The sequence below is a fragment of the Aptenodytes forsteri genome, unplaced genomic scaffold (genome assembly GCF_000699145.1).
Source record: "Aptenodytes forsteri isolate BGI_AS27 unplaced genomic scaffold, ASM69914v1 Scaffold352, whole genome shotgun sequence".
Classification (NCBI taxonomy): domain Eukaryota; kingdom Metazoa; phylum Chordata; class Aves; order Sphenisciformes; family Spheniscidae; genus Aptenodytes; species Aptenodytes forsteri.
Window position 1 is genome coordinate 1,468,826 of NW_008794860.1, and position 14,309 is coordinate 1,483,134.

Genomic DNA, 14,309 nt, shown 5'->3' on the forward strand with positions numbered 1-14,309 from the left:
TTGGTCTTTGGTGAAGATTGGCAGACAGGAAAGCTCACTAAAGCAAAGTCCTAGAGCTCCTCTTTAGAGTATTCACTCCAGTTCCACAGTGGAAATGGATTCATCCCCTCTATATTATTAATTACAAATAGCTTTTCCAGGCAAGTCATTCTCTTGTTTGCATTTGCATAGAACTCAGTGCTTTGTGAACACAACATCTACTCATTACACTCATGGGCAAGTAACAAAGACGATTTATCTAACTCCCCAAATGAAATAAATTTGCTGATCAAGGGCATTCATTTTGATCTGCTTCTGCAACACTAAGCAAAAACCAGCACATAGTTATTTCCTGCAGCCACCTCTTCTGGGAGCCTTTCCCTCCTTTGGCATGGGCAGCCAGGAACCGTTCTCAGGGAGGTATGGACTGCTTAAAATCTGGTCTCTGCACCTACTGCTAGTCACCACAGCAGAGCTGACGTTGTAAGAGAAATACCGGGCTGCTTCTTTTTGCACGCTGAAGAAAATGGTTGTAGTGTGAATACTCTATAACACAGCACAGTTATGTGCCATTGGTGTGTAAGACTGAGCGGTTCCTAATCCTCTCTCTTAGACAAAGTTAATTTGTCATCATCCAGCAGTAAAACCAAACCATTTACCTGTACAACCACTTGGCTATAATGGCAGCTATAATTGCCAGCATCTTATGATATCTGATAAAGAGACTAAGGTCATGTTCCATTACCATGTACAGTGGTAAGTTTATCTCCGTGCACAGTAGTAAGTTTATCTCACTCTTTTGACAGAATACATAGTAGAAATAATAACAGTATCTTTCCTGTGTTACTGCTATACAAGGGCCTGTGCAAGTCACAGGGTACATTACGGCACAACTAATTTCTAATTACCCAACTCGCTATACCAGCGAACACTATGGCTGGCCAAGCTCCAAACGATTCACTGGATTTCATGTCATGCTTGTATTCAGCTGTGCATTTACTGATTTAGATTTGTACACACAAGCAGCAGTTCTCTTTCTGGGACTCAGCCATTAGCGATGTTCAGAATATCCTTTCACCCTCAGCACACCTCTACTCCATTAAGATGACAAATACCAGCTCTGTCCCAGTCCTCACTGAGCAACGAGATCCCACATGCTTGTGCTGTTTTCAGTCTTTCCACTACAAACCTGGAAGGAGAGATGAGGTTTGTAACCTGTCATACTTTGAAGCTACTTCAGTAAAATATGAGGAGAAGAGCCCTTCAGTGCAAAGAGCCTCATGCCACCAACCTCCTTTTCAAAGATCATAAATGCACAAGTTCTCTGACTAGTAGAAGCCTCAGCTACAGAGATGCACAGCAGATTCATCTAACTTAAATCTGGGTCAACTAATTCAATTGCCTAAGTGCAAGCATTTAGTGCCACTGATTACAGGGTATCCAAGATTTCTGCACATACCTGACAGACATGATGCAGGGCCTAAAGTCTCGAGAAGACCCACAACTTTCCAGAACTCCAGCTGGCAGCCAAGCAGGATACCCTAAGAAACTTCAAATAGCACTAGATGCCTACATGTTGGCAAATTAATGGGTAATAATTAAAAACAAAAAACAAAAAACTTCCAGGATTATGCAAGCATAGGCTTCCTTTGCAGATGATTGAAAGAGATAGGTTCTTCCAGATGATGATTAATCTGATCATCCTAGATGGAGACGCTTTTCACAGGATGCCTGTCTTAGGATAAGAAGAATCATTCTTGGGGGTACCTTGCCTCAGCCTTTAGATCAGACAGACATCTAAAGAAAGACATCTACAGGACTATTCATTGTCAAGGATGTGCAAGTGTTGTGGTCCAGCTATTCTCAAATATGTCACATGCTTTTTCCATGTAACCTCTTTGCTATCTCCTTGCCTTTTTCTTAAACAATTCTACGGATACACATCAATTCCCTTCTATCTCTGCAAATCTGTGTATTTGAAATAGAAAAGCTGAGCAGTAATCATCTACAAAACAGTAATCACTCTACAGATTAGAATAAAGTTATTGTTTAGACTTTGCCAAATTTCTATTTGCCTTAGAGAAAGCTCATGCAAATAAACTAAGCTTGTCAATACCTGAATGTTTGATATCATAGAAAGCTCCAAAATTGCAATTTCCTTTCATTCTGAATTGAACCTCAATTCAGCATAAGACCTAATTTCAGTATAAATAAACTATACTCTTTTTATGCTAATAACTGCCCAGTTTTTATTGCCAGACTTTTCTACTAACCATATGTTCAGCTACTTTATTTTTTTTAATCAGCATTTCATACAATACAAATTGTGGAAAATACTCCGTTTACATCAATCAGAATATTGACATGTCAATGAGCAATATTTGCTTGGATTTTTCTGGATTTTTAGGAGTACCTTGACAAGTATTATACATAAAAGGGAAGGCATCAGGCTGTGGAAATGGCAGCAGCTGCATGACAAGGAATCTTAGAGACATGCAGGCATTCCTAGGTGTTCAGGTGACCAGGAATGTGGACTACAGCACTATGGGCATGACTCAGAGACCATGGTGTGGTGTTCTTGAATAGCAAACTACCAGCTCTTTCCAGGAGAGCCCAAATGGGAAAAGAATACATGAAAGCACAGGTGATGAGTTGTGGGTTTTCTGGCTTTGGAAATGAGTAGGCATCACTTGGGTGATTTAAAAGGACCATTAATTTTTTTTAGTTTTTATCAGTGTTGTCTCCTATTTGTGATTCAAATCTTTTATCTCCATTATAAATTCAGCGAGGACTTTGTAATGAGTCTCTATGATTTTGCCAGAAATTACTAGTATTTAGAATTAAGGGAAGACTGTATTATAAAAGGGTACAATGCAAGTTCAAATGCACAATTCTTCATCTTTTTTAGTGAGAAGCACACATTTGTTACTGCCCCACTAAGTGCATTGCATTACATTAAGAAGACTACAAAGTTAAAAACATAGGTTTGCTATCACAAAACCAAATGATCTCATGATATGTTAATGGCTAAAATTTTTCCAGTCTTCTCTGGCTTTATTTTTTCTCTCGTTACTATACACAACGTTGCCACTAGATGTCAGATTATTAAAGGGCCCCACTAGTCCCCACTGGTTAACAGATGAATTAGAAGAAAGCATTGCACAAGGTAAGGGGAATGGCTGGAATAAAAGGTAACTTTATTGATCTTTAGTTTTTGGCAGTATTAAACTACCGGTCTTCTGGGAAGAATCACACTGTTGTGACACACAAGAATACAGGAAATGTCCTGATGCCACCTACTTCCTCTGGGCTTTTACACTGTTTTTAAAGCATCTTTCAAAATGGACCCTGATTCATTACAGGAACTCTTCAGCATTACCACAATGCTAACACTAAATAATGATAGAAAATTAAGACACAGAGCTTACCCAATGCAAATTAAAATCATATAAAGAAAAAATAAGTTATCAGGTCTAATTCCTTCAGTCAGTATAGACTTACCTATATTTACAATTCAGCTGGCTCAATGGCCTTGCCCTTCAACCCCGTGCTTACAGCTAGATTACACTAACTATGGGGCTTGGTGATGAAATGTCATGCTATGTTTACATCCAACGAAGTTGGCAAACTGGACACTGTAAAGAAAAGGACACTTGGTACATCCTCTATGTTATGTCATGGAGTTGATGAATACTCTCCATAGCAGGTTAAGGGACTTTTTGCAAAGATCAGAGCTAGGAAGACAGCCCTGGACCACATCCTGGTACCCAACAGAAGGACCAGCCTTGGACCGTCAATCCTGCTCCTCTGTCATCATGGTCACAACCTCCCAGGACAAGAGCTAGAAAAGGGAGGGATGGGGAAAAGGCAATGTTCTGTGTAGAAGTACAGGACAAAAAAGCTTCCCACTTTCATCAGCATACAGGACAAGCTCTGTATTCTGTGATTACACCAGTTTAATCTGGTTGCTCTATCCATGTTTATAGGGAAAAAAAAAAGTGCTTCAGAGAACTTAATTCTCTTCTATACCTTGTGTAAAGGGGAATAATGCAAACAAATTTTGGTCACAGTGAATGATACTAAAACCAAAGATGATGTCAGACTTATCCCTTCCTAACTATAGAGGGAAAGTCATGGGACAGAATGCACAAAACATTGAAATCATGAGTTAATTACTTGGGGTGAGAAAGGGACTTTAAATTGCATCAGAACCATGCTGTAACACTATTTCATGGCACTGCACAGCCTTATCCCTTCAGCTGAATGCTCTAAGTGGGCACGAATCATTGCGTTTGTACTACTGGATTTTCTAAATCTGATCCTAAATTTCCTTCCCAAAAGCATCCAAATGATTCCTTTTCACCAGAGTTTTTCTGTAGCTGTTCATGGTCACAGCTGTAAAAAGACACCTTCTCTCATTATCTGCTTCCTAGGTTGATGCTAGGTTATTTTTCCTTCCAGAAAGAGGTGCCTCAGTATTCATTAAGGATAGAGTTTCTGAAACCCTATGTGGTGGGGGTTTCTTTCTCTTTCTTCTGCTATTATTTGCTACATCATCGTGACTCTTATCCCTTTGATGGCCCACATGGGACCCTGGCACATGCTTTTGCCCCAGTGAAGGATTGGGAAGGGACAATCATTTTGACAGCACAGAGACGTGGACCATGGGAACAAATGGTACATGGAAATACCTTATAAATTTTGCAGATTCAGGGACTTCCTATGAAACAATCCTTGAAATTTACATCCAGAAATCAGTCTATTCCTGAGCTAGCTGGGGAGAAACAACATAACGATGTGGGATGTCAGAAATCCTACATTAGGGGATTAATTTGGGGTCAGTTTAGAAAGTGAATACTACGTGAACAGACTGATAAACCTTAATCCCAAGCAAATTCATTGAAACAAGTATAAAGAAAAGGATCTAATCTTACTCTTTCAAAACTGGACTAACTCAATAAATCCTGAAAGAGTTATTTCTGACCTATCATTGTGTAGTAGGAGGTGGGAGAACAAAATTTGATCCACCATTATCTGTGACAATAATTTAATAAAATAGCACAATCCACAGTTTTTACTGCTGGCCACTGAGAATCAACATATATATATATATATAAACTCATTATGTTGCTTATTGTTGTGCTTTGCTAAGGAGCCACTGGATAACAGTTTCCCTGTTGTGTGACAGGAGGCTGTATGACCCTAATATAAGTGATTGTCAGTTTAATGCTAAGCTCATCCTGAAAAGCTTTGCAAGATCAGCACTGGAACATTTATCAGCTTGTATTGTGGAGGAGAAAAATCCTGAAATGTCTGTGGGACATGCTGGATCCTTGTCTTCAGTAGAGTAAATTAAGCAGCATCAGAGAAGTAATAATCTATACTGTTAAATTGCTGAAGAAGCAACCTGCATGTACCTGCCCTGTTTTGAAAGATAATTTTAGATAAAAGGACAGTGGTTCCAGGCCTATTTATTTTATTAGTACAGTGATAGTCAGTGTTTGCTCTTTGTACCTTGATGGCTTGCCACATTCATGTGGATAAGCATGACATGCCTGACCCTGCTTTCTTGTTTATATCATCAGGTTTTGTTCCCATCTGATAGGTTGTCTGTCATCCACCTGGGTCTTACCCAATCCTTTCCCCTTCAGGGTGCTCTGATAGCACATCCACATTTAGTAACCTTTCTTTTGGGAGCTGATAAGGAAAATAAACCTGACTCTTAGTTAGAAGTCAGAGATCCAACCTTAAAACCCTGTAAAAAATTGCAAAAGCCTTTTTTTCTGGATATTCCACTACTTCTTAATAGGTTTTTTGAGAGCACATCCTCTCAATCATCTCAGTCCTGTTTGGATGGGTTTGCTCGATAGTGCCACTGACATCTACTGCCATGGGAGGTCCTGTTCAATGCCTGCTGTTTGTCCAACCATGCTCTATAAAATCCTTCTTTACAAGGCAGACTTAAGACTAATGTCTTCTATTACCGTGTCACCTGGTCTCTAGTCAAAACAACAACCAACTTTAAACATGTCCAAGGCATCTGGCAAGCCACTGTCTGCAGACCTCTCTGCCAAGCCTCAGTCTCTTCAAAGCTCTGGACTATCTTTTTTCTAATCTGCCCCAGAGCTCAGCTTTCATCTGCCTAATTTCAGCATCCGTACAGATTGCCTGATCTATAAGAGCCCAATCCCACATTATTTCTCCACTCCTTCAGTTTACCAGATAGGTCCATCTCCAGCCATAGATCACTGACCCAAGTGAACGTATTCCCAAAGACACAAACATCACCACTTGCACAGATTGCTACTATCTCCTCTGAGTTTCTGTGAATGTTCACCAAATTTGGTCTTCTGAGACATGGGAAAATTTTACCTTTTCCAAAAATCAATGTAAACTCAGAATCCTGACCCCTAACCCTCAGGTGGTGAGAAATACAATCATCTGCCCATGATGGAAATACCTGTGGTGGGTTTTTTTATTATTTAGGAGTTAATTTATTCACTGTTGCTGCCCATGAATTTGGACATGCTCTGGGCCTCAGCCATCCCACTGTTCCATCTGCTTTGATGTATCCTAGTTACACATACTAGTCTCCATTTGGATTTTGTTTGCCAAAGGAAGATGTGAAAGGGATCCAAGCATTGTATGGTACATTCTGTATACCTCTTAAAGAACAATCTACTTAACATGAAATGAAAAGAATTGCAGGCAGTTTCTTCCTCTTTTGATGCTGTTACAGTGCTGGGAAAAGTAATACTTTTCTTCAGAGATGGGTAAGGTTTACACTCCCTCTGTCATCCAATATGTTAGTCCCAACTAAAGAAATGTTTCTAGATGTTTTGCATGGTTTCTTTGTTTTGTACAGTTTCTCAATGTTTTGTATAGTTTCATTTTGGAATAGCTGAAATCTGAGTTTCTTTGTTGGCAATAAGGCTTTTGGAAGAAACCAAAACTGTATATTTTCTTCTTTGTTGTCCAGCTGTGATAAAGAAGATGAACACTTTTTTTCCTCCAAAGAGGTTAAATCATGTCTGCACTGAAGTCAGTCATAAATTTCTTTATATCTGGGGGAAGACTCTGCCTTCAAAAGATTACAATATCTTGACTAAAAAACCACTCTGAGAGATAATTGTATCTGGTCTGTGGGACAGGTGATCATTCCCTGTTAAAAGGAGTCCTTTGAAAGCAAGGACACAGTTTGACTCGGACTTGTTACCTCCTGAGCAGACGCTTCAGCAGCTGGGGAGGGTGAAGATGGATGCACGCCTCTTCTGTGAGAGCATCAATCAAATTATCGCTTAGAAGAGGGCAGCAAATGATTGCTTGGATCCATTTCAGCCCAAGTTTACAGCAGAAATCCCAAACCCTAATTCTTCTGCTGAGCTGGGACAACTTCTCCCTCTTGCTGGCCTGCCACTTCAGCTACTGCAAAACCAGGGACCAAGGGGACAGAGAACCTCTTCTGCAAAAAAATTTAAAGTTCTTTCAGATAACAATCAGTCAGCATTCTGCTTAAAGCTGTGACAATCACTGTTTCCCTTGGGCTTTCCGGTCTTAAAACAGTCAGCATGTTTGTACCATTTTGGAGCAACAGTCCGTTGAAATCCCATGTACTGCAGTCACACTTCACCACGGCCTACCATGAGATGGTAGGGAGTCATGCAGGATTTCATTGGACTTGTGCCTTAATAGCACTTTGCCAAAAATAATGATTGTCAGCAAAATACTTTGGAAAACAAAGAAAACTTCCTAAAATAAAATGTAATTTATGTGATTTTCTTTTTTCATCAGGAAGTGAAAAATGCCCCAGATTTCATAAATTGGTTGCCATATCCTTTGTGGCCTGTGAGTCATCTCCTAGATCTGTGGCAGGAAGAATTTATTTTAAAAAAGTTTTTTATTGCCACTCAGTCTTTCATTCTGAGGCTCTTAGAGAAGATACTGCCTGCAAAAACGCCTGGCAGACCAGAGGTAACATGATTGTAGCTGGACTAATGCATTAATCAGTGCTGGGGACTGATCTCCAGCTGTAGATCTAACCAGTATGACCAGATCAAAGAGAAATCATAAGACTGATATGATGAGGCTACTAGACTGAAGTGTATAAGATGGCATTTCAGATGGAGCCTAAAGCCTAAGGCTACATCTGTAGCAGGAAATAAAATACGATTGGTACCATTCTCTGACATGGAGGCCAACAGGCATGAAACAGCTCATGCCCATTTTATTTAACTCTCTTAATCTCTGAGATAGGTTGGCTACGTCCAAACTGGTTATTGGGAATCGTCCCTGACCCATGACATATCCTGAATAGTGCCTGGGAACCATTCAGTGGGTTGGTCCAAAATGAAACCACCCAAGAGCCACTCCAGCAATTTAGCAGTACAGAGGATTGAGATCTAGTGCTTGGGAATGTTTTTCGGTACCATAAAATTTACTAATACCAACCGTAGCCTGAGCATCCATCCGTTGCTCTTAAACTCCATCAAACACCAGGCTCACAGATGCCAGTGCAGCAGCTTCCAGTGAGGCCCACAAGGCAAAATGCTTTCTGCTCTTCTCACCTAGTCTCCTTCCTTTTAATTTTATGCCCATTTAGATAGTTCCCATTTAATTTTATGCCTGGCAGTCTGACAAGAGACTTTAGATTACTTTGACAAGAATTAGAATTAGAGTTGCAGCTGCTGCAACCATTTCACAAGAGGCAACATAACAGTGGCTTACAGGCAGCCACAACAGCACAATAAAAAAGGGAAGAAGTTATAAAGCAGGATATCCTTTGGACACTGCTACTGCTCATTCAAAACAGATGTGAAACACATTGTTCTAGTGGTAGGATGAACAGACACAAGATTACCTTGGAGAGCTGTCCCAGTAAAATTGCACAGAATCTTCTTAGACAGACCCACAAAAAAGCACATGCATATATATATATGTATGTGTATATTTATATAACTTTGAGAAGGATCCAGCCAACATACTGCAGAGGTACTCTGTGTGTGTGGTAGCTGCACATGGGCAAGCTGCGCTCAGCAAATCTGTAGCCCTTTGACTCTCTTCTGTTCCTCCTCCCACCCCACACAGCCTTCATCAAGGTAGCTATGGGTTTACTATGACCAAGGCAGCAGTCCTTGTTGCAGTAAATTCAGTGCAGATTTTCTATGGCCTCTTCTTGATAGATTCTCTATAGAGTAAATCTGTTTTCTGCCTGCCAGATGAAAGTCATGCAAAATCAATCTTTTATGTATGTTCCACTTGCATCATGTGTTCAGATGTAAGCATGGAGGAGGATGCTTTCTCAACCAGAACTTTGTGCTGCCCCAGGCTATCTGTCATGAAGAGTCTTGGGCTAGACCATCCTAGCAGCAGATGGTGAAGAATAGGCAGGACATCAGTGGGTGACATCCCTTTCACTTAGCCATAGATATCTATTATACAGGTGATTACATGAAAGTTAATCCTTAGTGTCAGTGCAGAGAAACAAGCACTTTTGGGGGGTGAGCTGTTTCATTCTAAACCAGACAGCTAAACTCAGGAGACGTTAATCCGTACTTGACATCAAAACCTACTTCTGACAGTATGACAAAGACTCATGCGTGATCTACATTAGTGTTCTCCTTGTTGCTAGGTACAACTTTTTTAATCTCTTTATTTGAAGGGAACACAAAGTTGAAGCTGGCAAGGAAGTCACTGCATGTGCCATTCATCAAAGCACAGCCATCTACAATACTGCAAGGCTCATTGACCATTCCTTCCTTTCCTCAGCTCATGTTAAATGTTGTTGCTGCTGCTTATGAAGTTCCTGAGAGGGGTTTGGTTTATTTTTTCAAAGGTCAATTATTTCAGGGGAGGGAGAAGGAAAAAAGAAAAAGGAAAAAAAAAGAGTAAATTTGTTTAGCAAAGAAAAAGCTCTTAAGCCTACTGGTCTCTTGGAAGATGAACACAACTGTCCATAACTTAGATCATTAGTTTGGCTGACTAGAGTACAGATCCAACACTGAGAGTGGGAATCTCTAAAGCTAACAGTCAATTCAATGTCTTTTTGTGTGGATCAGTCTGCTGGAGAAAGATGTAACAGTTAAGGTTATCTTTAGCAATCACAACAGGGAATTAAACCAAATTCAAGAATTTCCCAACTCATTAAATGAGATGTTTTAGCATTTGAACTATTTTCTATTAATTTCCATAGAAAAGTGAAACATCTTTAATCAAATCCGAGGCCTTTTAGGGCTTTAGATATCATCAGTCAGATCCTAAAGCTATAATAGGAAAACCAGTGCTCAACCTGGTCTGCACTGGTGGCACAAAATCCCGTGGAAATACATCACTAGTTGCATCATGTAGTAGTTTTATTTTCTTTTATGCATCGCAGCAGTGGCATCTTTTTCCTTCAAATTCAGATTTAAGAACTGTATCTGCAACTGCACTGCTAGGAAACCGACAATTTTTGTATAACACCTTTCCTTTTTAAAGCCCTCATTACTGGGTAACTCAAGGATTTCAGATGCAGAGCCTCCCTTACACCATCTCTGACTTAGGGTTTTCCAAAAAAATGCAGCACACTGTTGCAGTGGACTACCTAAAGGCTGAAAAGGAGATGCTCTTCTTTGTGGGAGATGAATATTACACACGCAGTCATTACTGTCTAACTCTTTTGGACTGTACTTCTGGAAAACAAAGATTTTATTTTTCACTAAGGAAATGCAGACAAACTAAAAGCGTTAGAAGGGTGGGATACGTCTGACAAAATGTAGACGTCTACAATGTATATGTCTGTATTTGAGTATTTCAAGCAAGACTCCCATTAAACTCAGTCTGGACCTGTGATTTACTCCAATCTCTGAATTGTAATTTAGAGGGTGCCTCCACTGAACAGAGCTAAAGCCAGAGATTGCTCTGCCATCTCTCCAGCCTCCCCAAGGCTGACAATTTCATATGCGGAGTGAGATACACTCTCATGCCATGGTTAAACACAAAGCACAGGCATGGTTTATCAAATCTTGGCTCCTCTGGTTTCAGAGGTATCAATGTTTAGAAGATCCACAAAATACTTATCCCATATTCTTCCAAAGAGTACAAGGCACAAAATAGACCTGAAATAAACTGTTCAGCTAAAGATCTTCTGTAAATACCAAACCACACCAGAAGAAGAGAGCAAGAGAGGTCACAGAGATATCCTGTCTTAGGCCCTTAATCAGCAGAGAGTGTGTTAGATACATGTAGTAGATCCCTTCTTACCATGAGCACCTTTTCCACCCTCACTACTGCTCTTTCTCTCTCCAGGAAGGTGCTGGGGAGAAATAGGCAGAGCCCAGAAGCCAGTCTAATCAAACCTGCATTTAAAATAGAATCAATCATCCTTCAAATTTTGTAGCTCCATCTAAGTAGAAGTCCAATTTGAAATACAATAGTTAAGGAAATAAAGAATAAAAATATCCTAAAATTGGTAAAATGATAAGACAGTCAGTGAAAAAACAACTACATATTTTCACATCTTTACCTTCCTAAACAATTTCAATTTTTTATCTCTCTTATCTAACATATTGCTTTTTTTCTGACCTGTCTGAATAATTTTAATTTGCTTTCTTTGCTTTTACTAATGAAATGGGAAAAACAAATGGTAACTGAAAATTGAAGAAAGAGGCAGTTACTAAAAAAAAAAAATAAATCCATGGCTTTTCCAAGAAAAATTTTCTGGAAAATTGTGACCCACCTATCTTAAAATCAGCTCACACTTTCTAAGCAAATGAAATAAGGATGCAGAGTGAAAGCAATATTATTACAGCTGTTCAAACCACTGAGCAAACACATTGATTCATTCTGAAGAAACCACATTCAGAAAAGCTATAAAATCTTCATAGGAGGTATTAAATTCATTTGACTTGATGAATACAGAGCATGTGTATTTTCTGGCATAGGCATGGGTAATAAAATAAATATGGATGGAACTAAACCACTACTGTAGTCAGTACCTTCCATAGTTGCTATGGAGAGCATCCGACTTTCCTTGAAGACTAACATTAAAAGTAGCATCAAAGCTTTTAATGTGATTTTCCATTTTATTGACTTAACAGTAGGATACTAATCTTAGAGAAAACCAACCATGAGTTGTTTTTTATGAGCCTTTTCTACCAGTCCTAGAAAATTTACATTATCCTAAACCTAATGATGTTTCTTGCAGTTTCTATAGCTTTCTTTTCAGATCAAGCAGTTTCCTATGGCTCCTTATAGATTTTCTACTTATCACATTTAACCAAAATCTTCAGACATTTCTTTTTCTGGCCTATGTAGTCCATACTTTTTAAGGTATGAGAATGTCTAACTGCATCCATGCAGACTATATTATGTAAACTGCACAATCCAAGTGAAATTGCCTGACACCAATTGCATAGGTGAGGAGTAAATGTTAGTTAGCCATAGCAGGGCTACTGGGAGTAAGCAAGTGTAAGGGTTGCATGCTTTCCTGAGGGAGAGACAGCAGAAAGAGGCAGGAAGGGGTTGTTTATTATCTTATTGCTCCTCATACACCACCGATAAGCTGAAAAGAGCTGCCTCTGCCCACTTTCTGATATCGCATATTCAAAGTCCTCTATCAAACACGCTATTTAGATCTCATTTATTGATTGCAGTGAAGAAGTCTTGCCATTCCAAATACATTTTCAAAAGTATAAAAAAACCAGCATTAATGCTGGTCCATTTATAATATTTGTGTCTTATTCCAAAGCTAGGATGAAAAGAAAAGAAAGATGGGAAAAGACTATTCAAAAAGTATTCATAAAGAGTTCAGAGGAATCAGTAGCAAAGTAGATGCAGCACTGGAAGTGAATGGTGCGTATTTAACTACACAGTGAACAGGCCTGATCCTGCCAGTCTATCCTTTGTGGAAGTAAGGAAGTTAATATAAGCACAATGTCTGTTTCCAAAAATAACATTTTTATGGATTTATTTCTGTGATGAAACTGAATGAGATTTCCTGTCCAGCTGCTTTAACATGGACTCTGGAATGTATCAGCTCCACACCCAAGCCATGAAATCATCACATGATTTCAAATCCCAAGATACAATTCTGCATTTAGTTTAGCATTTTTCTCCATGTTAGTTTTAAATTCTCTCCAGTTTTCTGCTGAAAAAGCCACAGCACACAAAAACTATGAGGTTTCCATTAGGAAAAAGTTGTCTACATATTTATTGTACAAGTAAAAAATTACCATTTTGAGTCTTGAAAAATGACTTGAAAATCTCATACAATTATAACTCCAACAGTTTCCCGAATACTAGACTTTATAGGAATACCATACTGCTGTGACGAGCAAGACTGGGAAATTCCTGAAGTTTGTTGAAGATAATTTCTTGTCACAAGTACTCAATGAGCCAACTTGGAAAGATACTCTCCTAGACTTGTTATTGGTGAATAGAGAAAGACTCATGGGAGATGTAATGGTAGGTGGCTCTCTCGCCATAGTGATCACAAAATGATTGTGTTTAAAATTTTCGGTGTAATGAGAAAAAAGGTCAGCAGCGTTGCTATCTCGACTTTCAAGAGAACAAACTTTAAGCTGCTTAGGGAGCTACTTAGCAGTGTCCCCTGGGAATCTGCTTTTGGGTGCTTAGGAGTCCACGAGTGCTGGTCAGTTTTTAAGAACGACCTGTTAAAAGCACAGGAACAGGCAATTCCATTGTGTCATAAGTCAAGTAAGCAGGGCAGCAGACCAGCTTGGCTGAACAGGGAGCTCCTCATGGAGCTCAAGAGGAAGAAGAAATTGTATGATCTCTGGAAGCAAAGTCAGGCTTCACAGGAAGATCACAGAGCCGTGGTTCACATATGCAGGGGGAAGACATGAAAAGCCAAAGCTCAACTAAAGTTGAAACTGGGTAGTGTTGTGCCAGACAACAAGAAAGGTTTTTTAAAGTATGTCAATAGCAAGAGGAGGTCCAAGGAAAACAACAAAGCTGGTGAAAGGGCTGGAAGGTATGTTCTGTGAGGCGTGGCTAAGGACACTGGGTTTGTCCAGTTTGGAGAAAAGGAGGCTGAGGGGTGACCTCATTGCTCTCTACAGCTTCCTGAGGAGGGGAAGTGGAGAGGGAGGTGCTGATCTCTTCTCCCTGGGATCCAGTGACAGGATGCGGGGGAATGGTTCAAAGCTGCGCCAGGGGAGGTTCAGACTTGATATTACGAAGCATTTCTTTACCGAGAGGGTGGTCAAACACTGGAACAGGCTTCCTAGAGAGGTGGTCGATGCCTCAAGCCTGTCAGTGTTTAAGAGACTTTTGGACAATATCCTTAATAACATGCTGTCGTGGTTTAACCTCAGTCAGCAACCGAGTACCAT

At 39.7% G+C, this 14,309-nt stretch overlaps 1 protein-coding gene across 1 annotated transcript in view; it reads left to right on the top strand.

Annotated features, from left to right (window-relative positions):
• Window positions 1-1,447: 1,447 nt before the first annotated feature.
• Window positions 1,448-14,309, top strand: part of MMP20 (matrix metallopeptidase 20) — a 16,907-nt gene continuing 4,045 nt past the window's right edge. The window contains 10 exon segments of the mRNA XM_019470839.1: window positions 1,448-1,558; window positions 2,387-2,444; window positions 2,447-2,557; window positions 2,560-2,611; window positions 4,413-4,591; window positions 4,594-4,656; window positions 6,466-6,627; window positions 9,638-9,811; window positions 10,452-10,588; window positions 12,708-12,807. Of these exon segments, the coding sequence (XP_019326384.1) occupies window positions 1,448-1,558; window positions 2,387-2,444; window positions 2,447-2,557; window positions 2,560-2,611; window positions 4,413-4,591; window positions 4,594-4,656; window positions 6,466-6,627; window positions 9,638-9,811; window positions 10,452-10,588; window positions 12,708-12,807 (1,147 nt within the window).